The sequence below is a fragment of the Plodia interpunctella genome, chromosome 21, assembly GCF_027563975.2.
Source record: "Plodia interpunctella isolate USDA-ARS_2022_Savannah chromosome 21, ilPloInte3.2, whole genome shotgun sequence".
NCBI lineage: Eukaryota > Metazoa > Arthropoda > Insecta > Lepidoptera > Pyralidae > Plodia > Plodia interpunctella.
Window position 1 is genome coordinate 3,421,665 of NC_071314.1, and position 23,728 is coordinate 3,445,392.

The 23,728-nt window shown below is 32.5% G+C and overlaps 4 protein-coding genes across 7 annotated transcripts; 2 read left to right on the forward strand and 2 right to left on the reverse strand.

Annotated features, from left to right (window-relative positions):
- Positions 1-72: 72 nt before the first annotated feature.
- LOC128679459 (dnaJ homolog subfamily C member 30, mitochondrial-like) lies at positions 73-2,399 on the forward strand. Of its 2 annotated transcripts, XM_053761735.2 has the most exons (5): positions 73-246; positions 318-498; positions 746-833; positions 1,223-1,376; positions 1,618-2,399. In XM_053761735.2, exons 1-5 carry the CDS (start codon positions 230-232, stop codon positions 1,877-1,879), a joined length of 702 nt encoding a protein of 233 aa, XP_053617710.1. In that variant the 5' UTR covers positions 73-229; the 3' UTR covers positions 1,880-2,399. The 2 variants fall into 2 exon arrangements, with proteins under 2 accessions (XP_053617710.1, XP_053617709.1); XM_053761734.2 differs by lacking the exon at positions 73-246 and having other exon boundaries at positions 253-498.
- Positions 2,400-3,378: 979 nt separating this feature from the next.
- Positions 3,379-5,152, reverse strand: Vps37B (Vacuolar protein sorting 37B). The gene is made up of 3 exons (XM_053761488.2): positions 4,876-5,152; positions 4,427-4,598; positions 3,379-4,211 (listed from the first exon to the last, which is right to left on the reverse strand). The coding sequence occupies exons 1-3, from the start codon at positions 4,993-4,995 to the stop codon at positions 3,844-3,846; spliced, it is 660 nt and encodes a 219-aa protein (XP_053617463.1). The 5' UTR covers positions 4,996-5,152; the 3' UTR covers positions 3,379-3,843.
- A 282-nt stretch (positions 5,153-5,434) lies between these two features.
- PIG-L (Phosphatidylinositol glycan anchor biosynthesis class L) lies at positions 5,435-9,217 on the forward strand. 2 transcript variants are annotated; one of them, XM_053761491.1, is made up of 4 exons: positions 5,435-5,926; positions 6,118-6,408; positions 7,031-7,124; positions 7,410-9,217. In XM_053761491.1, the coding sequence occupies exons 1-4, from the start codon at positions 5,611-5,613 to the stop codon at positions 7,582-7,584; spliced, it is 876 nt and encodes a 291-aa protein (XP_053617466.1). In that variant the 5' UTR covers positions 5,435-5,610; the 3' UTR covers positions 7,585-9,217. The 2 variants fall into 2 exon arrangements, with proteins under 2 accessions (XP_053617466.1, XP_053617467.1); XM_053761492.1 differs by having other exon boundaries at positions 5,444-5,577.
- Positions 9,218-9,673: 456 nt separating this feature from the next.
- Positions 9,674-23,623, reverse strand: vib (vibrator). Of its 2 annotated transcripts, XM_053761486.1 has the most exons (8): positions 23,447-23,623; positions 23,077-23,107; positions 22,569-22,680; positions 18,508-18,659; positions 17,809-17,886; positions 14,006-14,236; positions 12,781-12,839; positions 9,674-12,321 (listed from the first exon to the last, which is right to left on the reverse strand). In XM_053761486.1, exons 1-8 carry the CDS (start codon positions 23,461-23,463, stop codon positions 12,183-12,185), a joined length of 819 nt encoding a protein of 272 aa, XP_053617461.1. In that variant the 5' UTR covers positions 23,464-23,623; the 3' UTR covers positions 9,674-12,182. The 2 variants fall into 2 exon arrangements, with proteins under 2 accessions (XP_053617461.1, XP_053617462.1); XM_053761487.1 differs by lacking the exons at positions 22,569-22,680; positions 23,077-23,107; positions 23,447-23,623 and adding an exon at positions 22,324-22,435.
- Positions 23,624-23,728: the final 105 nt, after the last annotated feature.

Sequence of the window (23,728 nt, forward strand, 5' to 3'; positions counted from 1 at the left end):
GGTAGTCCATCGAAACGCTATCGATATTTGACCATCGAGAGGCAAGGGGCAACAAACAACATCTGTCCTCTCATGTCAATGTCCTGTCCTTGTCCTATGATTTTGATTTTTGAATATGTCGATCTTTTTTTCATTTGTCAATTCTCCGTTTTATATTAGATAATGCTAACACAATATCTAAATTTAGCAAAATTTAAAAAATAAGCTTGTTAAATTTGATAGTTCTTTAATGAAACTTGCAAACATGTAATATTTTACGTAATGTATTTGTTTATTATTTTGTCTTCAACAGAGGTTATAAAAATATCTTTTTTCAGTGAAATGCTGAACAATAATAAATTAAGATTGATTTCTGGCATTTTGCGATCTGTTAGTACGTCTTGTTGGAATTATTCAAACCACTACGATGCACTGGGAGTAACTCCGAAGGCAACACAAAGTGAAATCAAATCTGCTTATTATAAATTGTCCAAAATTTATCACCCAGATAAATCTGATGTATGTATGTCGATATACATGCTATTATTTTTACTCATAATTTTTATTATCATTATCATATAAATTAACCTATCATATACCTATAAGTCTGACTCAATGACTGAACTTGGGGCTGTATTTATCAATAATAACATTATTAAAGTCAATTCATATTCACTATTAGTTATATTATACTCAGATTTTTTGAGTAGTTCATTAGTATATTTGAATAATGCTGCTATTATTACCAGTTTCAATTTGTGCTCAGGATGAAGCATCTGCAAAGAAATTTAGAGCAATAACTGAAGCTTATGAAGTTCTTGGAAATATAAAACTGAAGAAAATGTATGACAGAGGTACCTACATCTTTATAATATTTATTAGTTATGATATATCTGTTAACTGTCTTGCTCATTACATAATAACTTGAAAAAACTTTTATTTCTATAACCAACTATTCACACTTGTTCCGTATACCACTTGTATAATGGCTGACATCCAGTGAACTCATATAAAAATAAGTACTTACTACTCATATAAATATAGTTTTTAATATGGTTTCTATCAACCAAAAGGAAGGAAATCTTATACGAATAAATATAAATAAATGGTTGATAGAATTTTCCTGTGTGTCAGTTTTTAAAATTCCCTTTCATAAACACATGATTATAATAAATTTGTTGAAAATTCATATTTCTGCTAATGTACTTATGTTACAAATAAATGGACTATTTCTTAATTCCAGGCCTGATAGTAGGGCGTCATAGTACTTCGAGAGTGGACTACCATGGAGAGCCAGAACCTACAGACCCGAATCTTAAATTTCACAAGTCGCGTGCTAAGAGACATGTAGCTCCTACTTTGGACGGAAAAATGCCCATTTATGACTTTGACGCTTGGTAATTGTAATAATAGTTTTTATATAAAATTAAACCAAATAATGAAATAAAAATAACGATCTTAAAAAGGGATCCATAAATTACATCACATAATTATTAGGATAATGAGGGGGAGGTGTCAAAATGTCATGAAAGTATTAACATCATACTTTTTTTATTTATGGATGACCCTGAACTAAACTATTAATTTTAAGTTTGTATTTCTTCAATGCAAAATACATTGTTTTGTTTATTATTTCAGGGCTAAGAATCACTATGGTGATTTATTCAAAAAAGCAAAATATGATAGAGAAATAATAAAGCAAAAGAAAGCTAAACGACAAGCCATATCAGAAACCACACATCAGGAAGCAATGTTATATCTTGTATTTGCTATATGTGGACTATTCTTAATGTTTGTGGTTAATGGTACAGCAGATTATGATAAAGATTTAATAAAAAGAAATACAGAAAATCAGACAGACCAGGAAAGTAAACCAGACCAGCAAAATGAAGTACATTAACTTTATATTATATTACATATAAAATGCTGTAATACCACTATACATTACTAGGCCTATGTTGTCACAGTCTCAACTGAATGAGACTGTCAATTGAAACTGATTCTTTGATAGAGATTAACTTGACACTGGTATTGCTTTTGAAAATCTAGTCTAATTATTTCAGTTTGAACCTTAAAATTAGCTGAATTTGATACTATAAATGTTCAGTTACTACATGATTTAGCATCATTGTATTTTTGTATGACTTATGTAGTTAATTTATTTTACCAAAAATAGGCATAATGTAAAATGTGGTATGTATATAAATATCGTGTTTGAATAGAGTATATTGTATATAATGTACATACCTCAAATAATTGTAGAAAATTGTGATAATAGTTTAATAAAAACGTAAATAAGGGACAAACATCTTAGTATTTATTTACTAATCCATAGTAAAACATATTATTTTTGTAATTGTCTATTTTATTAATTTTGAGATTGTATGGTCTTAAATTACACAGAAAGAACTGTACTATAATCAGAAAGATTTTTACTACAGATGAATGAATTCATATTTTTTTATTAATGTACATTTTGATGTTTTTTTTCTTTTTCATTTAAAGTGCAAGTAAATTATATAATGATTGTAAATGTCAAACAGATTGATCTTTCGTGTTTTTGGTATATAAATATACTAGAGTATATAAACTAAACAACATTGTTTTGTTTGGTGCATTCTACAATTTAACTATTTATTTTTCTATTAGACTACATATACTCATCTCATATCCTACAAAAGCACCAGCATGAAGCGGACAGGTTTATATTATTAAATTTATCATTTTTGAAATTTCAAATAAAGCAGTTTAATTGACAAAGAACATTGCTGGAAAAATATTTGACCACCAGAATAATAAGGTTGACCACTTATATATATATATATATATATATATATATATATATATATATATATATATATATATATATATATATATATATATATATATATATATATATATATATATATATATATATATATATAAGTGGTCAACCTTATTATTCTATATCAGCTCGATCTTTTATTAAAAGTTTTTTTAGTTTGGTTAATTATACATAATATATATATATATATATATATATATATATATATATATATATATATATATATATATATATATATATATATATATATATATATATATATATATATATATATATATATATATATATATATATATATATATATATATATATATATATATATATATATATATATATATATATATAAGTGGTCAACCTTATTATTCTGGTGGTCAAATATTTTTCCAGCAATGTTCTTTGTCAATTAAACTGCTTTATTTGAAATTTCAAAAATGATAAATTTATATATATATATATATATATATATATATATATATATATATATATATATATATATATATATATATATATATATATATATATATTATATATATGCTTTGATAAATAATAACACTTAAATAATTTTAGGATGAATGTAACATAATGTTGATTTTTTTACTGTTAAAACTGGCTCCAAACTATTGTCAAACATCAAACTGAATTTTAACAGTTTCAACCTAAATTGCTAAATTTATCTTGCATTAAAAAAATTACGCAATGTACACATACATTCACGTCGACATATGAATTCCCCTATAGTGTAGAGAAGGCATAGACACATAAGGCCTACGTCTCATGAAAACTGAAGGTCTGTTTACAATAGCATAATAATATTTATCAAGATAAATTTATCTGGTAAAACAAGGCCTTTTTAATTATCCTAAAACATATTTGTTCCAAAATAATATACATGTTATTACACTGCATATATATGTAGCATATTTTCATAATCATAAAGTGTCACATTATTCACCATAACTGACACAACAAAACATACATCATATTTTGGCTTACAAATATAATGTCAGACAACCTCTGAACATACAACTGCCAGAATGATCTCAGAAATGGTTACGAAACATCCCTGGCATAGGCATGTTGAAGGGCCCTGTAGGATATGGCACACTGGGGACACTCTGTGCACTTTGAGGTGGTCCATAACTAGGGTATGGTACATAAGGCTTTGCAAAGCCATTGCCATAGGAACTTTGATTTCCAGCTCTCAACAGTTCATTCATTTTCTCTGCTTTGAATTTTTTCAAGTGCATTTTCTTCCTTATTGGCTCAAAGTCTGTTAGAAATTGTTCCATGTCTATCTTTTTAGATAAAAAGTCCTGCGCTATGTCCTCTGATTGTTCTTCACATTCTGCCGCAGAGGTCTGAAGAAGGGCTAAAGTTGTGTCTGGAGAAATTCCAGCTGATTTTGTTTCTGCAAAAAATTAATTCAAATTAATGCTCAATTCCGAGAAAGGAAAATGAAATAAAACAAAATTCAAATACAATTCAATTTGTCAAATTAATCCCCAATTCTGAATAATTGAGACACAATGCATAAACAATAGTTAGTTATCCAGTAGCTAGCTACAGTACATGATGGGACAATGCACTATGAAATTGTACAAATCTATTTAAAGGAAAACTTACTGTATTCATGGAGCAACTCCTGGATGCGGGCACATAGTTGTTCCCCTGTCTCAGACTTCTGCTGCACCTGCGCCTTTAACTCCTCGAGCTCCGGTTCCTTACTCAGATTGAACTCAGCCAGAGATCGGTTGCTAGCAATAATCATCTCTTTTTCTGTGTCCCAATCTTTTATCTGTAATTATATTTAATAACAAATTTTAAAAAAGGGTCCGGCTGTCAGCTTCTAATATATAATATTAGTGTTCTGGTCAGTCACTGCACCACACTTTCAACAGTAAAGCATTTCTGTTTAAACTGATAGGTAATTCCGAATCCCCATTGTTTATAAAATATGAGTCATGCAAAACTATGTCAAAGGTAAAATTATTTATAAAGTTTTAAAAATACAAATAACTTATTATTAATCCACTACATAAGTAATAGAAAAATATGAAATAAAGATAATATACCTGTTTAAAATCTTTCAATACTGCATCGAACTTTGTATCATCATTGAGCATTTCCTTAAGTTCATCCGAATTTAAGTGAGCTAGCAGCCCCATTGCAGAAGGATAGTCCGGTTGGATCATTATTGTTGAATTGTGCAAGGAAATAATTAAATATTAAGCTTGCGTTTTTTATAACTACAACGAGATGTTAAATTTACAAAAAAGAAGCAATTAAATTACGAAAAAAACATTTCATACCTACTGTCACTCGGGAATTAGCTGTCAATTCAATAATGTCAGTGTCAAAATCTTTTGACCATATCCATGGAATTAGTAGGTACGTACCTTCGCCTAACCATTTTGACTGTAATGATGAAAGTTTTAAAAATGTGAAATAAGCTGTGGAAATTAAATAAATAAACTTAGGTCATAACAAAGTTAATGCGTATATTTACTCCACTTGTATGAACGATGTTAGATTTACTAGAGTGAAAAAAAATGAAAAAAGAGCTTTCCATCAAATTTTTCCGCCTCTCAACTTTAGAAAAAACAAACTGACTGTCACTCACTGTGACATATTGACAGTTGCTAACATTGACGAATAACGAGAAATAAGTTTTTTATGTTCGTACAATTTCGCGAATTCTTTTATTTAACCTTATCAGACAGAATGTTTGTGATTCATTAAGAAATTATGGAATATTCGCGGAGATAATTAAAAAAGTATAGAAATAGTTCCTTAGTTTCTAGTCAGAAATGTTACTATTTTCCTCATACTATGACCTAGAGCTATTATATAGTTTATATTTGAAATTTTGGGCTGAAACTCTATTATACTTTAGAAACTTTACATTGTACATAAGTTTGTGGTTCTTCTGTTATATATTAGTGTGTTGTGTAGTATATCGGCGATACGCAAGGCGGCTACCAACACGGACTCGTGGGTCACTTAGAGCTAAAAGAGTTTTGGTAGTTGTGGCCCATCCTGATGACGAGTGCATGTTTTTTGGTCCCACAATATTTAGGCTTTGTGAACAAGGGGCTGACGTGCACTTACTTTGCTTATCAAATGGTGATTATTTTGTCTACAATACTAAGAATTTCTTAATGAAAAAAATTAGATAGTGTCCACTGCTTTAGTTTAGATCAATTAAAATATTTCTTATGTTTGTTTGTACGGCAGACAGGAGTCATAATGAAAACAAGATGTGTTTTCAGTTAAAAATTTATTTTTTGCCTCTTACTCATTATACTGTGTTTCAGGTAATTTTGAGGGCAAAGGCCACATTAGGCGCCAAGAGTTGTGGGATGCCTGTGAAGAACTGGGAATCCCAGATAAAAACATTTGTCTTATAAATGATACTCGGCTAAGGGACAACCCTAAAATAAACTGGCCGGTGCCAGTGGTTGCTAAACTTATACAACGCCAATTAGAAATGTTAGATGTTGATACTTTAGTTACATTTGACCGTGGAGGAGTGTCATCACATGTCAATCATTCTGCAGTGTTTTATGCTGTAGCATATATGTTTGTTGAAAAAATAATGCCTACAAGTAAGTTTATTTATTCTCTATTTAACTGTTGAAGTAGTTTTTAATACAGTTTCTGACTGCAATTTTAACCAGATATTAACCTTGTTTGGAATCTATTTACTCAGTTTTAAAGTTTATTTTCCTCCTTGTTGAATTCCACAATGAACAGTAATCTTATCTGTTAAAATTATTATCAGAATAAATTGTTTTAAACAAACCATGTCATAAGTTTGCTAGATCATCAATTAATGATGTGAACTTATGTGTTTATTATAAGTTTGGAACGAGTCGTCTTGCCAGTTAGTGTGCTGTGCGGTGCCCAGCCCATACATTAGCAAAGGATACTATAGCCTTTTTATTAAAAACAAGTTTATTTCTTAGACAAATTAAAAAACCCCGGCTTAATATTCATTTAGCTACAATTTTATATCTAAGAACCACTCCATAAAAATTAGCTATCAAATAAAAAAACACATCCAAATTGGTTCACCTGTTGACAACCAGGCACACTTAGCGGTCAAACGTATAACACCCTTCTTTTTGTATTGGGGGTTAAAAAATGGATATTGTTCCTATTTTCTTCAATATATTTGTATATATAATGTTATGTGATAAAATTGATGTATGATATTTTTGTTTCCAGGGTGCACAGTATATACTTTAGACTCAGTCAATATACTTAGAAAATATTTGGGTTTCTTTGATCTACCACTTAGCTTTGTACTGTCTTCCAAAAGGTAAGTTGTCAATGTTAAATAGGATATTTACCTCTATTTAAATATACGTAAATTTAAATTTAACCAATTATAATATACCATATTATTTTGCGTAATTATATTTTTAATGTGTTTTATTTTGAGAAAAAATTTTATTGTCATACTCCTCATATTATACTTACATACCACTCAACTGTGGTATGATGCTATTATTTAATTCCAAACAAAACTAAAAAACACAAAGATATTCATAAAATTTGAAGATCAATTTATAAAATCAAAAAGTAAGATTTTAAAAATGTGCAGATACTTCCTCCGCTGGACTGAGAGCCGGCGCGTGGTCCGCGCGATGAAGCGGCACAAGTCTCAGATGGTGTGGTTCCGACATCTCTACGTGTGCTTCTCCCGCTACATGGTCATCAACACGCTGCGGCGGATAAGTTTAACTGACATAGAACTGGAACTTGAGGTCGATGACTGAGTCTGAAATATCAGCCACATTGAAAAAATGTTTCAAATTCTCTGACTGAGTACAAAAATTATTGTGTTTTATTTTATAAATGATGAATAAGAATATTGAGAATCATTTTCACACTTTTGTTTATGGATAATTGTGAAGAGCCCAATACTTTCAATACTTTATGCCATTTTAAATTCAAATTTGAAATGGTGGTGGTCTAGCTGTTACGACCTGAGATCCCAAGTTCAATTTATGGTGCCGCACGCGTGAATTTGTATACCAATCTGACTCATATTGTAGTTTTCATCATAGACTTGCTTTTAGTGAAGGAAAACATCACAATCACTAATGTGTACAAGACTATTGTCATTAGAATGGCGGTATTCATCTAAGGTATTATGTCATATAAGTCATGTCGGATGCCTTCAAATCTCATTCAAGTCGCCAGAGTTGAATAAAATTTAATACCAGTTTCAGCAATAAAACACTTGATAGAAAAGACGAATCCAATTTTTTTTGCTATAATCATGTGTGTTTTGTATTTAAACCTTCCAAATATTTGCAATAAAGGTTAGGATGTGACTGCTTATGTTTATATTTATTTAGAAGGTTAATAAGTTTATAGTTGCCATTTAGGTACAATATTTTAAAAGTAATCTTACTTAACTAATAAGATTGGCTAGTCTTAGGGTGATGTTGAATGTTCAAATAAGTGTACCTTTCAAAATAATTCAGTAAAAGTCTGTTTAGTAAAGTTGGACATAATATCTAAATCCACGGACCCATCATATACATCTACATATGTAATAGAATAGCAATTATGTCTATGTATGGTGTTTGTTGTTGAACGTCCCGATGAATGAACAAGGATGATAAGTCTTCGATCGTATATGGTTACGAAAACCGCATACCTGCGCATTTCTATTCAGTAACTTTTATGTAATATAATATCAACACGTTTGAGATTGTCGTACAACATAGGTACTTAAATTATTCATATATACTGATTACTATTGATTTTTGTCAAGCCTTTGGAGTACATATTATGTATAGTACGTGGATAAAACTTGTAAATACTTACGCTGAACCAATACCCAACATTGGCAGGCTTCCCAGAAAAAATATTTATCTTTCTACTGCAATGCAACACACGCCATTGTGTTATTTTATAAAAAAAAAATTTAAAATATCGCACCTTTCCCTTCTTTTGTTTGGGTGTTATAAAACTTGCTAGTATAGGTTCCATTAATTTCGGGGCCCTGTATTGTGTATAAGTATTTATATTTGAAAAGTTGTGACGTAATAAAAGTATTAAATTTAAATATGTTTTAAAATTTAAAGATATTGCTTCCTTCTTGTATATAAATTATTTTATTATTGTATGCAAATGTTGATATACTACAAAAATGACTAAAAAGTACAGGAACAATAGGAAATGGAATTAATTTTATTTAGATTAGCACAACATTTGGAAATGTATTTTACCTGTGATATGTTTTTACGCTTCCAAAAGTTTTGGACTTTGTACAATTGGTGCATTATCTATAATCACCTGTCGATTACTATAATCTTTTTATAGCTGGCTTGTGTTATTCATTTCTGAAATGAATATTGTTATTTTATTACACTGCAATATATGACCAACTAAGAATTACCTAATCTTTTATTTATCTATAAATGTATATTAAAATTAAAGTAAGGTGATGTCTAACTACAAACCAAACAAATCATAACAGATTAAATTAATTTTATTTCTGTTGGCCTCAAAATACTCATAGTACATTTTACAACAAATGTTATTTATTACATTATTATAATACTTACATTTCAATGCGAGAACGTTTCAAAACTTTTAATTAGCTAAACATTTTAAAATTGACAATTTTAGCGCTCTATAGGTATCATAAATACGGAAATTTTCCAATACCACATAGTGCTACCCACAATATTTCAATAGAATACTGATAAATAGCCCGCGAGACCAGCGATACTTCGATTTTACTGTCAAGCGTAAATAATAATAATCTCACAACACATGCATGAAAACGTCAACACACATAAAAACATTGAGGAACGTTTCGATAAAGTATTTATCGAAAAATAAAATATCTTTAAATGTGTACTTAATTTTATTTGGTAACTGCTACAAATTAGTTTAACAATGTCAAAGCGACAAGGATTTAATAAACAGCAGATTCTTTATTATGGCCAAACATTTGAGAATTGCAGATAAAATGATTTCCTAGATTTTGGTCCGAAATACTACAAAAATATTTATATTTGTAACTCCACGAACAAGATTGTGCTATTTCAGTGACCTTAGAGCAGTCATTAAGTACTTTAAATGCTACATCTCTGCTCAAAGTAATGAAACACAGGAACACAAGCTCTAGACGTTGCTAAAAGCGGGATGCGAACAATTTGCTAATGTCTACTAATAAAAGACTACTCTCAAATATATATATCACGCTGTATTTGATGTAAAACTTATTACAACATAAGTAAAAAAAACTTAAAAAACGAGTGCAATAATTAAGCAAAAATATCTAGTTGTTCAGAGTCGCTGGGGCCGCTCTGGAGCTACAACGCCGAGTTCATTTACTATGAGAATGCGGTCTCCGGCGGCTCTGAACAAACAGAAGCAATATAAATATATGCGGCCAAAGTCGCAGTGGTTAAAAACAAGGGGAATAAAAGCTTACATTTGGATTGGACATTATTCAAGGTGGCAGACACAATAATATTTTTATGTTATTGTACTCAATGATCAAAATTAGTTTACAAATCGCTGCCCATTACAGGGTATAACGCGGACAGAGAGCTAATAAACAATAAATGAACGACAAAATAAACTAAAACCAACAATCGGCATAGCATCTGGAATGTCACACAAATATTACAATACTGATTTGTTAAACAACAAACACTTATTATTAATTAAAATACACATGCATCACCAAGTCATGCGAGGGCGTCGCGCATATTGTTATAAATACGATATATGTTGAATGTCCCACATGTCCCATACTGCCACCGCCGCCATATTAGTATCCACCGACGACGCCCGCTACGTGTGAAACCGACCCACATAATATCTCCGGTAGCCAATGTTAAAAATATATTGCACCGATAAAATATCCATTCGAATTTACATTCGTGCCAAAATTATTTACCTGATACTATTGCGCAAAATTACTTACAATAAGTGTTTTCTTTATATAATAATATAAATATAAACAACAGCCAAAAATCTGCTCGAGGCAAGTTATCTAACAGAACATTTGAACGGCGAAAGCAGCGAGTCTCACCGTTCTCGTTGATAAATCAATTGTCAAAGTTGTATCGAATTACTTTAATTATTAGGTAACGACAACACTACCTGTTAACCACTGACTACATCGACTTATTAGTTAAATATTATCTATTCCACATCTGAATTATATTATTATTTTTCTAATGGTATTTATGCCTTCGCCTCGTCGAGATCTAATTCGTACGAAAGGGGATCTCTTAAGGTACTAAGAAAGATTTAGATAAACATTGACGTGCTAAGACTGCCAGCAGCCGTAACATAACAATTTGTGTAAAGATTGCTCCAAACAGAATATTCCGCGAGGCTCGGGCATGTGAGCGAGGGCGGACGCGCCGAGCGCTTCTGTAACAGTTTCTTTCACAAACGACTCATCGAAGTAATGGACGTCATGAAACACTAATTTTTACTACACAAAAATTGATATTAATAAAACTTTTTATTGGATGAAATGAGCGTATCATACGCGGTGGACGCAAGCGCGTCCGCACACTTCGTGCGCACAAACTTCCTGTTCTAGAAATGTCCAAAAAATACACACTTTTTAAAGACAATAGTATATTATGAAGCTATATTAAACATTTTTACTTTAATTTTTTCACTTTGCTATATTAGCACTTTATACGGATATTTTAAAAGTAACTGGCCATTTCTACAAGAGGAAGCTAGCGTGCGCCTGACGCCTAATGGTGAAACGGAGTTTTGAAGAAATTGCAACTACATATCGGTATTAAAAATAAATATTTATGCGAAGCATCAACATAAACTTGGTCTTAGGACAAAGACGTCTCGATTTTCTTATAAAGAATTATTATCTAATTATTTTATAAAGTATAAATAAACAACTGTCGAAAAATAAGTCTTCTTTTACTTGAGAGGGGCTGTATGTTCATTGAGATTGGGCGTGTGCTAATATTTAATGGATAAAGCTTTGGGAGTTTTTGCACTTTACATGTAATCAGCACAAAATATACAAATTTTCACAGACACGAGACGAAACGATACATTTTACCCACAAATAGAAACAATAATATACTCTGAATCATACAGATATCAATTCAACAACCGGGTATAATATTCGTAGCCAACGAACTTATATGGAAAAGTAATTCCATACAACAGCTTCGAATTGAGTTTGGTATTTCGCGTATCTGGTCTAGTGCGTCAAAATGTAAGTGCGGCACATTTTCCCATCGCCTCAGTAACGTAACCGTCATATTTCGCTGTCCTGAAAACAAAGGTATAACAACAAATGAAGGTATATAGTCGCAATTTCGTCAAGTCCGATCACCTGTCCATATTGTACAGTTTACTCGTTTTCTGCGCGCATCCCGCGCACCTCTCCCTCGCGCCGCAGCTTCTCCAGCTCCTCCTTGGTGCGGTCCTCGATAGCGCGGATGTCCGCCATCGACATGCCGTACCAGTCGTCCATAGAGCAGAACACTTGTCTGTAACCAAAGACAAAACTATTAATAACAATCGAAACCAAACTGCCAACCAGCGAAACCATTCTCGATTACATTCGTTTGTATATAACTATACATTGACATTATTAGGATTATCAAAAAATGACAATTTTTTTTTAATACTTAAAGTACCAAATGCTGCAATATTTTGAGCAAATGTGTCGAAAAAACATATGAATAATGAGCCCTGTCCTTTTTGTTTATTTCTTAGATCATTGGTGTTTAATTTTTACTTTCTTATTTTAAGTAATAAGTGCTGTTGATTCTTTGATAAATAAATAATGGACTTCTTCAAATAGACGTGTATAGATTTAGGCCCGGCAACGCACACGTGACATCCCTAGTGTTGCAGGCGTCTGTAAGCTGCGGTGACCACTGCCCATCAGGTGGCGCATGCTTGATTGCTTATTCAGCAGTATAATAAAATTCTCAGTTACTCACCTATGGAAAACTGTGAACAAGAGTCGCTCGCTTTTCTGGATGACATTTTCTACTTTGCTCTGCGAAAACAAAAGGCAGGTTAAGTTAAAGTTTCTCAAATTATAAGCAAATGTAATTGTTCTTTGAGAAATAAATTCTTAAACCAGACGGTACACGTCAAGGTCAACTACTCTTCGAGAAGTCAATCATAATGCAAATACACACGCCAATCACACCATAATGTTTTCTGTACTTCGAACTCTCTTCAATCACTTCAATATCTATATTTGTCCTTTGATTTTTTATATAAAATTCCACAGATTTCATGAATTTTTGATCATCTAAATAATTACAGTATACGATAATATTTATATGACACAAACATGTTGAATGTAAAAAAGAAACACAAAAGATTTTCATAACAAGACAAATAATTTTTGAACTCCAGTATATATTTGTTGTAATTTGTGTAGGAATTGTATTATGGGAATATTTTCCTTTACAATTCAATACAATTAACAACAATTTCGACCTTCGACTGCTTATTAGTGGTAAGTCGATTTAATTATATAGCAATGTTGGACGTAAGGACGTAGGTTTAGAACTTCTTTCAAAATACTTATGAGTAATAAGTATTTGTGGCCCTATGAAGGTAGCGCGAGGGGTCGTATTCTGTCACACAGTACACACAATAGGTATTATTACTTGCTTCCCGGGGATTCGTTCCCGTGGGAATTTCAGGTTATATTTTAACTATAGATATTTTTTCTAAAATTGTATCCAGCAAGATTGAGTGACAAACTAACAATCTTACATATAAACTTTCGCAAAATACTAGTCGTGAGATAGTATTTCCGTGACAAGATTACTAAAGACAGCTGATTTAACTACTTAATCGATATTCACCTTTATCTGTCAAGGTCTTAGGGTGTTTTTCCACCACAGATAGAACCCCTTTCTCTACTATGCTATGTGGACCAAAGAATATGAGTGGTGGTTATCAAACGCATCCATAGGAAAGTAGCGTAGCATCCCTGGTGGAAATACACCCTATTATGCCGGCCAGCTACACTGGAGGTCACGGGTTCAAACCCCGGTCAGGTCCAAATGTAAAATGATCATTTTCATATTGACCTGAGACTTCGATGTTAAGTCTCGACCTTACTGTTGGTCTAACTCAATAAGTGTGATTTGTCCATACATATATAACTAGGTATTATATATTTCATTAAGTTATTTATATTACCTGTAGCCCGAACCACTTGAACTCGCACGTGACCAGCTTGTAGCACGTCATTACGGGTTTCACTTCGTCCTTCCAGTTGGGTCCGACCAGCGGCCCTCGGCCCGTCTTTTTCGACTTGAACTTCGTGGGGTCTGTCTCTGGCTTGTAGTCCTTCGCCGAGATGGGGTCATTCGCGATGTCGATTTTAACCACTTCACGGTTCTTTAGCTTCTCCGGGGGCAGCTCGTGTACCTGGGAATGGACATATGTTACTCTCACATCTCATGTTCGGGGCTGTGACGCCTCGGAGCCAATGGTCAGCGTAAATAATCTTAAAATTTTTAAGACTCGAATTTAACTTTGCCAGCCGTATGCCTGAAGTCGACCCTATTTGGGAATGCTGTTGTTGTCTAGGCGTACGTGTCCCTTAATCGCCTCGTACGACATCCACGGAAGGATATGGAGTGGTCCGGTTCCAGGGCGAAACTATAGCCCAATGAGGAAATGGCTGTGCATATGTAGTTATAATACATGATGCTAGCGGTGCCTCCACTTCTGCGCGTCAAAAATGACTAATCCTACCTTTATATATAGCTATAGATATATAGCTTATACGCGACGCGATATATAGAAAGCTATAGATATATAGCTTTCTATATATCGCGCGGGTTACACCATACGACCTGTGCGCGTAGTTTTTAATAATATAAATAGACTTTATGGATTTGGATAAAAGTAAAATTATGATGGCACATTACTTACAAAAGAACACAAAAGAGCTGAACAAATTTTAATATTCTAGTATGCCATATACATATATATAGTATTCAAGAACTTGTTTTATAGTTTACTAACTGCGCCCCGACGCTTCGCTCCCGTGGGAATTTCGAGATAAAAAGAAGCCATGTGTTATTCCGGAGTATATTCTACCCGTGTTTCAATTTACATAACAATCGGTCCAGTAGATTTTGCGTGGAAGAGTAACAAACATACATACATTCCTCACAAACTTTCGCACTTATATTATTAGTAGGAAGGAAGTAGGATGGAACTCTGAGCGAACAAATTTACGAGTTATCGATCTATTCTAATAGTATAAAGAGTAAAGATTTCTTAAAACTACATATTTTGTGTTATTTGGCACAAATATAGACTACTATCAGAAATGTAATTTTGGTTGCCTTTTATTTACCGGGGACATTATTTTTTTGTTAATGTGTTTTTTTTTTCAATGACCGCGAATGAAGTAGCGCGCGGTCGCTAGTAATACATACAGGTGGAACATGAAACCACAACTGTCGCGACCTTGCGCAACCAATGTTAAGTTCAAGATCCACTGTAATTAGTCATTACGCAAACGATTATTACAGAGTACTTTTGCAGAAAATTAATTTTTAAAGTCGTCCGCCGTGCGCTGTCTTGTCGGTTTTATTTATCTTCTTGAGTTAAAAAGGTTTGAGTTTTGGAGGCAAATGGTGTGAGAGGCCATGATCATATTAGAGGTCGAATCAAATATTCCACCTCGAATTAATATTTACTCGAAGATGACATATTAGTAATAACCAACACACCACATTGAGGTTACACACCCATATTACATATGGGTTAAATTTTTTTTCTACGTTTACGTAAAGAAAATTAAGTTTAAAAGTAAATCAAAAGTTAAGGCGTTTTTATAAAAAAGAAAAATAAATATCATATTTACTTATTAATAATTATGTTACTTTTAAATAAATGTCCAATCCTAAAATATACAACGTAAGTCACCGTTACAATTAGTGATCGTCTACTTTAATTTGGTTCCATTGTTCAGATTCTATTATATTTATGTGGCAGTAAACATTTTTTCTTATCAATACTACTAGATGTGGAACTGATAAGCCTATTGTTGACACATTTACGCGATTATAAAACACTAAAATAATTGTAATTGGAAGTTAATAATTTTACAAAAAATACATACATAAATCTGCTAAATTAAAGTCAAATAACAAAAAATATATACATAAATCTGCTAAATGCACTTAAATCTTTAATAAAAGTGCCATAATCATAGCCAGGGTTATCCATCCACAAGGAAGGCCAGTACCCCAGCAGTTGCGGACACAATGCGGACAAAATGGCTGATCATGAAGGGCTGACGTACAAAAACTGCGATAATGCTCTGGAGTTACTGATAAAGGAAAAATTATATAAACACCGCAGTATATAAATAACTTTAAGTTCCGAAACATCTGTTATCACAAGAGGGAAGGCCGCAAATTAATAATGTTTGCGATAGGCCGGTGATAAAGGCGGAAGATTAAGCGCGATCATGAAATTTTTATTAAATTCGCTTTTTAAAGAATCAATTTTTGTAATCTATTAGCCGCGATACGATATTTCCTTTTAGTGGTCATGTCAAAAAATAACAAACAGTAGGTATATGATAATCCTTTATTCACTGCACAAATTTTCACAATATGCTCAGTACATGATATACAACAACCTACTCTTAAACAACATAAATTAATAATAAAAGAATGTGAAATTTGGACTCCCCCTCCCCTTCTAAATCCGATCGGCTGATCAGTTAATATTATGAATGAGAGGTCAAAAAATATTTTTCAGTACTCAGTTTGGTCATCCGTAGCTAATAGTATTGTGCAGTATATAAAAAAACCCGGTAGCTATATTAGCTATTACAAAAAATCCTCATTTTTCCACTTCCATTTACAACGTATACTTTAACATTTTTTAAATTAAATTTAAATGTTGTTTAACATTGCTACTTTTGATCGACTTCCAAAAGAACTTAATTGCAATTCGATGAAGTATATAGGTATGTATAGCAAAGCAACACTGGAACTTGTTACGGGTATTAGTTATCTTACATTTTCTTAGAACATCATTTACTTTCACAATCATTTCCAAACCTAGGTACAAAATAAAAGATTTATGCCACCACCGACATCGCTCACTTGCTACACTATTTCTCAAGCGTCGTCACGGTTCATTTCGACGTAATCCAATCAAGGTATTACCATGTTAATAAGTTCTTTGTTTACATTGTAACTCACAAATCTTTTAATAGGTCTAATAAGATAGAGTAGGCCAATCTATGAAAATTTTACACGTAAGAGAACAAACAAATAGTATATGGTTTTCATTGAAAAAGAAATAAATCAATCTATAAGTATTCTTCCGTTACTGAGTGACTGACAACGCACAGCGGAAACTACTGGCGTAGAAAGCTGAAATTTGGTGTTTCGTAGGTTCCTAGGACAGTATAGGGGAGCACTAAAAAGGGATTTCCTGAAATGCCCACGGGAATTATACTCAAATACCAAGTTGTGGGCAAAGCTAGTGTATTATAAAATGTTGGATATTGGTAATTGGCGTGTAGGTTCCTTCCTTGGGGAGATTCCCCTACACTAAGATAATATGTCATAAATACTGTAAACACAACACTGCACAAAATAAAATCCACGACAGCGAGCAAAACTATTTTTTACGCACGTAGGAGAAAAAACTAAGTAAGTTTTCTCTATAACTTCTTTCCTTTTTTGTGTTTTGTTCTGTACCATAAAGTAACGCAGCTAGCGTTATGGGTACTTTTGAACCGGGTACAATTCGGGGTGGCATTTTTGATTAACTTTGCAATTATTTATGTTTTATTTTGTTTTATTATTTGTATTTTTAATAAATGAATTACAAAAATACCATAAAGTTATTTCAAACAAACAAACAAACAAACAAACAAACAAACAAACAAACAAACAAACAAACAAACAAACAAACAAACAAACAAACAAACACGCTAGAGCTAATAATAAAATACTTACATTGAACTGATCGCCAACATCTGGTAAATGTAGTGACTCTATGCAAATGACGAAGTTTTCTTTCATGTAACCCGGGTTCTGAAAGTCAAGACATTATTGATAAGGCAAACATGAATAGATTAAACGTGTATTCAGAAACTAGACAGTAATACTTCTCGTCACTCCCCGTCCCCGTCACATATGTCTATTTTTGTGTTTGTAACAAAATCAACAATTACAGCATGGATTTGAGAAAGAGTTACACTTTCCATCGCAAAAAAAGCGCGGACGAAGTCGCGTACGGCGGCAGTTTGAGATAAATAAGTAAATAATATCAATGTCAGAGCCTCAGTGACAGTGGTAGCTGACAAAAACTTTGTGTGGCTGTAAATGTAATGTTTTTTATTCTTTCTCTTTCTACAGAGTGAATCGGTTGTAAACAATTTATTTTCTTTTTTGTTGATCTATGGTTACAAAGTCCGACCCTTTCGACTTGTTTGATGAGATTCGTATAACAATTACTAGATGTGCATTTGTATAATATAAACCTTGTGAAACATGAGATTCGCCTTACTTACAAATAGTAATTCGCCACAAAATGCTATCAAATAAACATTTTTGAGAATTTAAGATACCGCAAACAGTTGCCATATCGACTAAATATATTTTTTTCTTTTCTGTTCATCTATGCTAAAACACATACATAATTCATGTGCTTACCGTGAGCACGGTCCTGCAGTAAGGATAGGCATTCCACGCCTCCTCGTGCACTTCCATGGAGCCCTTTGGTGCCAGTAGCCGTATGAACGCTGGCACTTTCGACGCCAAGTGGTAAATCTTGTATGTGTACTGACCAGATGAAAATTTCCCACCTGATTCCAAATTTAAAATTTTAATTTTAAGAAGTAGGTAAGTATGAGAATTTTAACCGAACCATAGCTTCTCTCACGATAATTTGGATATAACATACTGTATAAATAATGACAAAAAATTAATAATAAGCCTTCCAATAGAACTGATTAGTTATATGTATTATTATTCTGAAATATGTAATAATCCTGTAGTTATATGAAAATTTGTAGTAAACATACAAGTCCTTGAACAGAAGATTAATACAATAAATTATAGAATATCTATAAATTCCTATAAATCATAGAAAAATACGTACGTACTACGTTAATTGATAGTTTTTGCAGTTGATTCTTATTGTATGGAAATGAGAAGTGTCAAATCAGAAGATATATATTATACATAACCACGGTGTCTTAGGTACCTAGTGGAACCAAGACACAATACATGGTAACATTTTTTATGTATTTTGATTTAAATAAATTAGCCCCCGCTTCGTCCTTGTTTTCGAATCTTATTTTACCGTGAAGGGGTTAGTAGAACCAAAGAAGTTTTTGTACTTTAAAATAGTAACACAGAAGTCTATAATAAATACTTTAATGATATATGGGCGTATAGATTAGATGTGTTAAATTACGCAAAATTTTATTACAATTACAATATTATGTGATGATGAATCAGCCAACAGTACATAGATAATTATATATTTTGTATACTCTACGAACCAGCTATACGGCAGTGTAAACAATGGACGATCAATGGAGCACCCTGGCGCTCCTGCATGCTAATTGCACAGAGAAGTGATAATTATTTACTGTTTTCCTTTGGGCTAAATTAGGCTACAGTACTCAGCCTGAGTTTGTTATCTAAGAAATAGGCGATAATCATACATTTAATTTACTATCTATAATATAGATATCTTCGTTCATCAATGTATTTTATAAGAAACTACCTTTTGATCGTAACATCATCGTACGTTTATAAAAACACAATTTTTCACGGGCCTGTGGTAAGTTTGGGTAAAAAGTAAGTGTACGTACATTTCAATTATAAAAAAAAAACAGTTTTCGACGACCGGTGGTGATTTGACTGAGCGTTCTGTGATTCAATCTAGTAAAGAATTTTATACAATTATTAAAACTCATATTCATTCAGCTTTATAATTCTAATGTATTGTGTTTTTAATACATTTTGTGTGAAAACGATTTTAAAAATAAAGCATTCCGTAAATCACGTAAAATTAAGTCACAGAATACGCGCATCTTCCGGATACTGACATCATACTACTATAGCGATAGAAGCGTGTGTCAGGTACTATTACTGTGGAGGCACCTCGTAACACGTGAGATAAACTCCGTTCAAATACATATGAGTGCTTAAGAAGGGTTATATATGATTAGAGGAATATGTGATTTCGAACTAATATTGTGCAAGTTATAATAGCGAAAACATTCATTATTTTATGGAACTATTAACACCAACATGTTTGTGTGGAAACTGCTGTAAATAAAGGCAAAAACAAACACGAAACAGACGATGTCTCATGTGGTTGGTTGTGTGGTTGGTTGGCATTGGAGAAAAAAATAGAAATATATATTTTTTGAAAAGCCATGAAAACCGTAAGTAATCGTCAAATAGCTGATTCATGACACTAGATTTTTCGATTATAGATTTTTTTATTTTCATACAAAATATTCAAGATCTGTGACTGAGTCTGTGACTGACTGAACATCAATCATTTCATGGCACTAACGAAAGCTATGATAGATCAGGAACGGCAGCGGAATTTTATCAAGAGATTGATTTATAAATAAATTCTTGAGAAAATATTTAATAGAAATTATAGGATTTTGCAGACAGACTAATGAGAGAGGAAATAAACATAGATATTATTTAATTTAGTGAAAAAAAACTAATCGCTAATAAAATTGCATCTCGTGTAATAGACAGCGATTTGTAAAAGCATTCAATCCAGTCGGTGAGTCGCCACGGAAATGCTGAGACATAAAAACTGAGACTAGACCACTGTGGGTTATTTTTAGAACAATGGAGGCTGGCGCGAGAACACTGAAACGGGACCTTCGGAAAATACTTCAACGAGGGTTAACTTTCTATACGACTTTTTAGTTTGACGAAAATGGAAAACTACAAAAATGCCGACTTATATTCAAACGTGAGGGAGGGACGTTGACTTCTGTTATTTTTTTATATAGGTAGAGGTACTATGTTATATTTCCCTCTGGTCCTGCAGAAAGGCCGAAAGATGTCGTATAGAACAATGTGCGCGTCAATGGTCTAACAACTAAGGGTGCAGAAAGCCGTGCGAAGTGTAGTAAACAAAATATAAAATCGGACCCTGACCCTGGGCTCTGACGCTCAATGTCGGCGGAAGAAACTAGGAAAAAGCTGAGAGGGCAAGGTACAATACGTATGTAGGGAATATGATTTAATTTTATGTGATACTAACGGCTCGTCCCGACTTCGCTCGGTGAAAAACGTAATAAATTATACACCTAAAACCTCCTTCAGGAATTACACCTGATCTCTTGGTGACAACCATATGAAAATACATGCAGAGATTTTTTCAGTTTATCGTGAACAGACGTGATAGGAGGACTTCTTTTTATATGTAATGATGAGATGGTGAATTGATTCTGGTTTTTACGATGATTTTTTTATGATATTAGGTATATGAATTTTTGTACAGTTTTCACCAATATTGTGATTTCTAAGGAAGGCTTATGTATATAATTTATCATAGTTTTATGAAGCCGGAATGGCCGCTATAAATATATAAATATAAAACTAGAGCCACTGTACAGGTGCGCACAGTTCAGACTCCGCCACACCTAAACAAACAAACAGCTGAGCAAACTACTGTGATGTCAGTTACAGCAATAGCCTCTACTACCGCTGCAGAGGTTATGTACGAAAAATCCAACAAATCTGAAGTACTACTACCTACATCTATTCCAATTGAACGCAACTATTGGTGGTGATGGAAAATTTATATCTGTTAACAAATCGTTACAATCATCGTAATTTTCCTTGAGAGACCTTCTGTTATGGAGCGTCTTCAATTTAATCTCTTTTTGCCCCAGAAAGGGAGAGTTTGCGATCGAGACATTTTACTGAAGAAACATTTTGCGATAAAATGTTTTTAAGACCATTTTGTCAGAGGTTGTAGAGAGATGCGATTTGACAGTAGTTGAATTATCGATAACTTCGATATTATTTTATTCTTTAATACTATTGAAAGTGCGCAAAACTATCGAAAATGCTTACTGCATCAAAATATGATTTTCAAGATCAACATTCGATTAAGGTCGATAGTAAAATTATCATATTTTCAGCAACAATACTGTTGGTGCTGATATTTTTGTAGTGTTGATTGATTTAGAACCGCCGGTTAGGACAAGACCCGCCGGGAATCCGAAAATCGCGCGGTAAATATTTTATTCTATATTATTATGATATTGAACATAAATTACGATACTGATTTCTCTTCAAGCTACGACAAAGTGACAGGTACTTCTTGGGTTCTAGTTTCGACTGTGATAAAAGAAAAACTAAATTAATATTTTTATGGTATATCATGTAATGAAATAAATCAAGTAATACAATTCTACTAAGAATAACGACGAAATTAATGTTATAAGTTAAATACACGTAAAGAGTTAAAAATACCGGATTTGCACGATGAGCAAACTCCACATTCGTCATTTTCAACAATCTTTTTACCAACTAAAAATAGCAAAATTATTATTAAAATATACAAATACATAACAGTTAATTAAAAAGATATATAAACAACAGGAACCCTATCAATACTATATTGCCATTCAATCTCCTTATAGGAATTAATAGTATATAATTCCAGTAAACATACTTCTCACTTTTATAAGTTAGTATTTAAAACTAAATGGACTTACCCAGTAAGGGGAAATCTTTAAAGGGTTCATTCTTTATGACTTCTATGCCCTCCCCACCACCAGTTTCATTTTTGGACACCTCTGCTACACAGTACAACTGTGCAACTTGGTACTATGGAACAAAAGAAGATAAGTTAATAGACTTGATTACAGTACACATTTTTCGATCCGGAAGACAACCCTACATGTTTAAATTGAAAAAGAAACTAATCACAAGAGTATCAAAAAGAATAGGTATACAGAAATTATGATGTCACCATAATTCATGTTATTTATTGTATTCTCCCTTTGCCTGTAACAAGATATGTTGCATTTTGCCAAATATTATGATATTATGTAAAGTGAAAAGGGAAGAAATTTTGATTCATTATTTAGTCCAGGTATCATTTATATAAATTAATATAATATTCTTCCTAAAATTTGATAATACCTAATCATAGTGATAAGAGTAGACTGACAAATTAAGAATACACTAAAAACTGTATAATGATAAAAAAAAAGCTCTTACCTCATCTACTGTGAGGGGCATAGTAACACGGCTGTAAATAAAAAATATATATACACTATGAGCATAAGCATATGCTAACCATAAAACTGTTCATCTTTATTTTGCAAGTATTTCTGAAATGTCCATTCCATCCATTGGCAAACCTTGACCTGAAGATCTGTCAGTGTCAGCATTAAAATGTACCGATTGCTTGAGCAGTTCAATTGCCATGGGTATGATAATATATGGTTATTAGCACACAATGTGAACACGGCCAATTATTGCTACAAAACAGGGTTGATAAGAAGATCTCAAAGAAGAATACTCAAAGGAGTACAAGACAAAAATCGATTTATATCCACAACCATGTAACCTTAACCGAAATACTTACTATTCTTTGATTTGCATGTTGTTATTATAATTTATTTTCACTTAAATGCACATCAGACAGCCCACTAACACCGTAAAATTAGACTTATCACAGAACAAGACTTGAGCTATGGCCCGATTATTGGCAGAATTGTAATTTTTATCTATGACCAGCCAATGAAAATGACAAGGCGCATGCTCGCTCTATGACGCAACGGAAATTACGTCAACATTCAGAGTGCGTTTCTGTTCAGTATTTTATATTCACCTTATAATAGAACAGTGAATATAAGTGAATTGCGCT

Excerpts from the sequence above, each read along its gene's own strand:
- LOC128679459 (XM_053761734.2), top strand. The coding sequence starts at position 262 with ATGTATTTGTTTATTATTTTGTCTTCAACAGAGGTTATAAAAATATCT. Across the intron at positions 499-745 it reads ATCACCCAGATAAATCTGAT|GATGAAGCATCTGCAAAGAA; the intron begins GTATGTATGTCG and ends ATTTGTGCTCAG. Across the intron at positions 1,377-1,617 it reads ATTTATGACTTTGACGCTTG|GGCTAAGAATCACTATGGTG; the intron begins GTAATTGTAATA and ends TTATTATTTCAG.
- Vps37B (XM_053761488.2), bottom strand. The coding sequence starts at position 4,995 with ATGATCCAACCGGACTATCCTTCTGCAATGGGGCTGCTAGCTCACTTA. Across the intron at positions 4,599-4,875 it reads TATTGAAAGATTTTAAACAG|ATAAAAGATTGGGACACAGA; the intron begins GTATATTATCTT and ends ATATAATTACAG. Across the intron at positions 4,212-4,426 it reads GGAGTTGCTCCATGAATACA|AAACAAAATCAGCTGGAATT; the intron begins GTAAGTTTTCCT and ends AATTTTTTGCAG.
- PIG-L (XM_053761491.1), top strand. The coding sequence starts at position 5,611 with ATGTTACTATTTTCCTCATACTATGACCTAGAGCTATTATATAGTTTA. Across the intron at positions 5,927-6,117 it reads CTTACTTTGCTTATCAAATG|GTAATTTTGAGGGCAAAGGC; the intron begins GTGATTATTTTG and ends ACTGTGTTTCAG. Across the intron at positions 6,409-7,030 it reads TGAAAAAATAATGCCTACAA|GGTGCACAGTATATACTTTA; the intron begins GTAAGTTTATTT and ends TTTTGTTTCCAG.
- vib (XM_053761486.1), bottom strand. Across the intron at positions 17,887-18,507 it reads ACTGCAGGACCGTGCTCACG|AACCCGGGTTACATGAAAGA; the intron begins GTAAGCACATGA and ends CTTGACTTTCAG. Across the intron at positions 12,322-12,780 it reads TTGTTCACAGTTTTCCATAG|ACAAGTGTTCTGCTCTATGG; the intron begins GTGAGTAACTGA and ends CTTTGGTTACAG.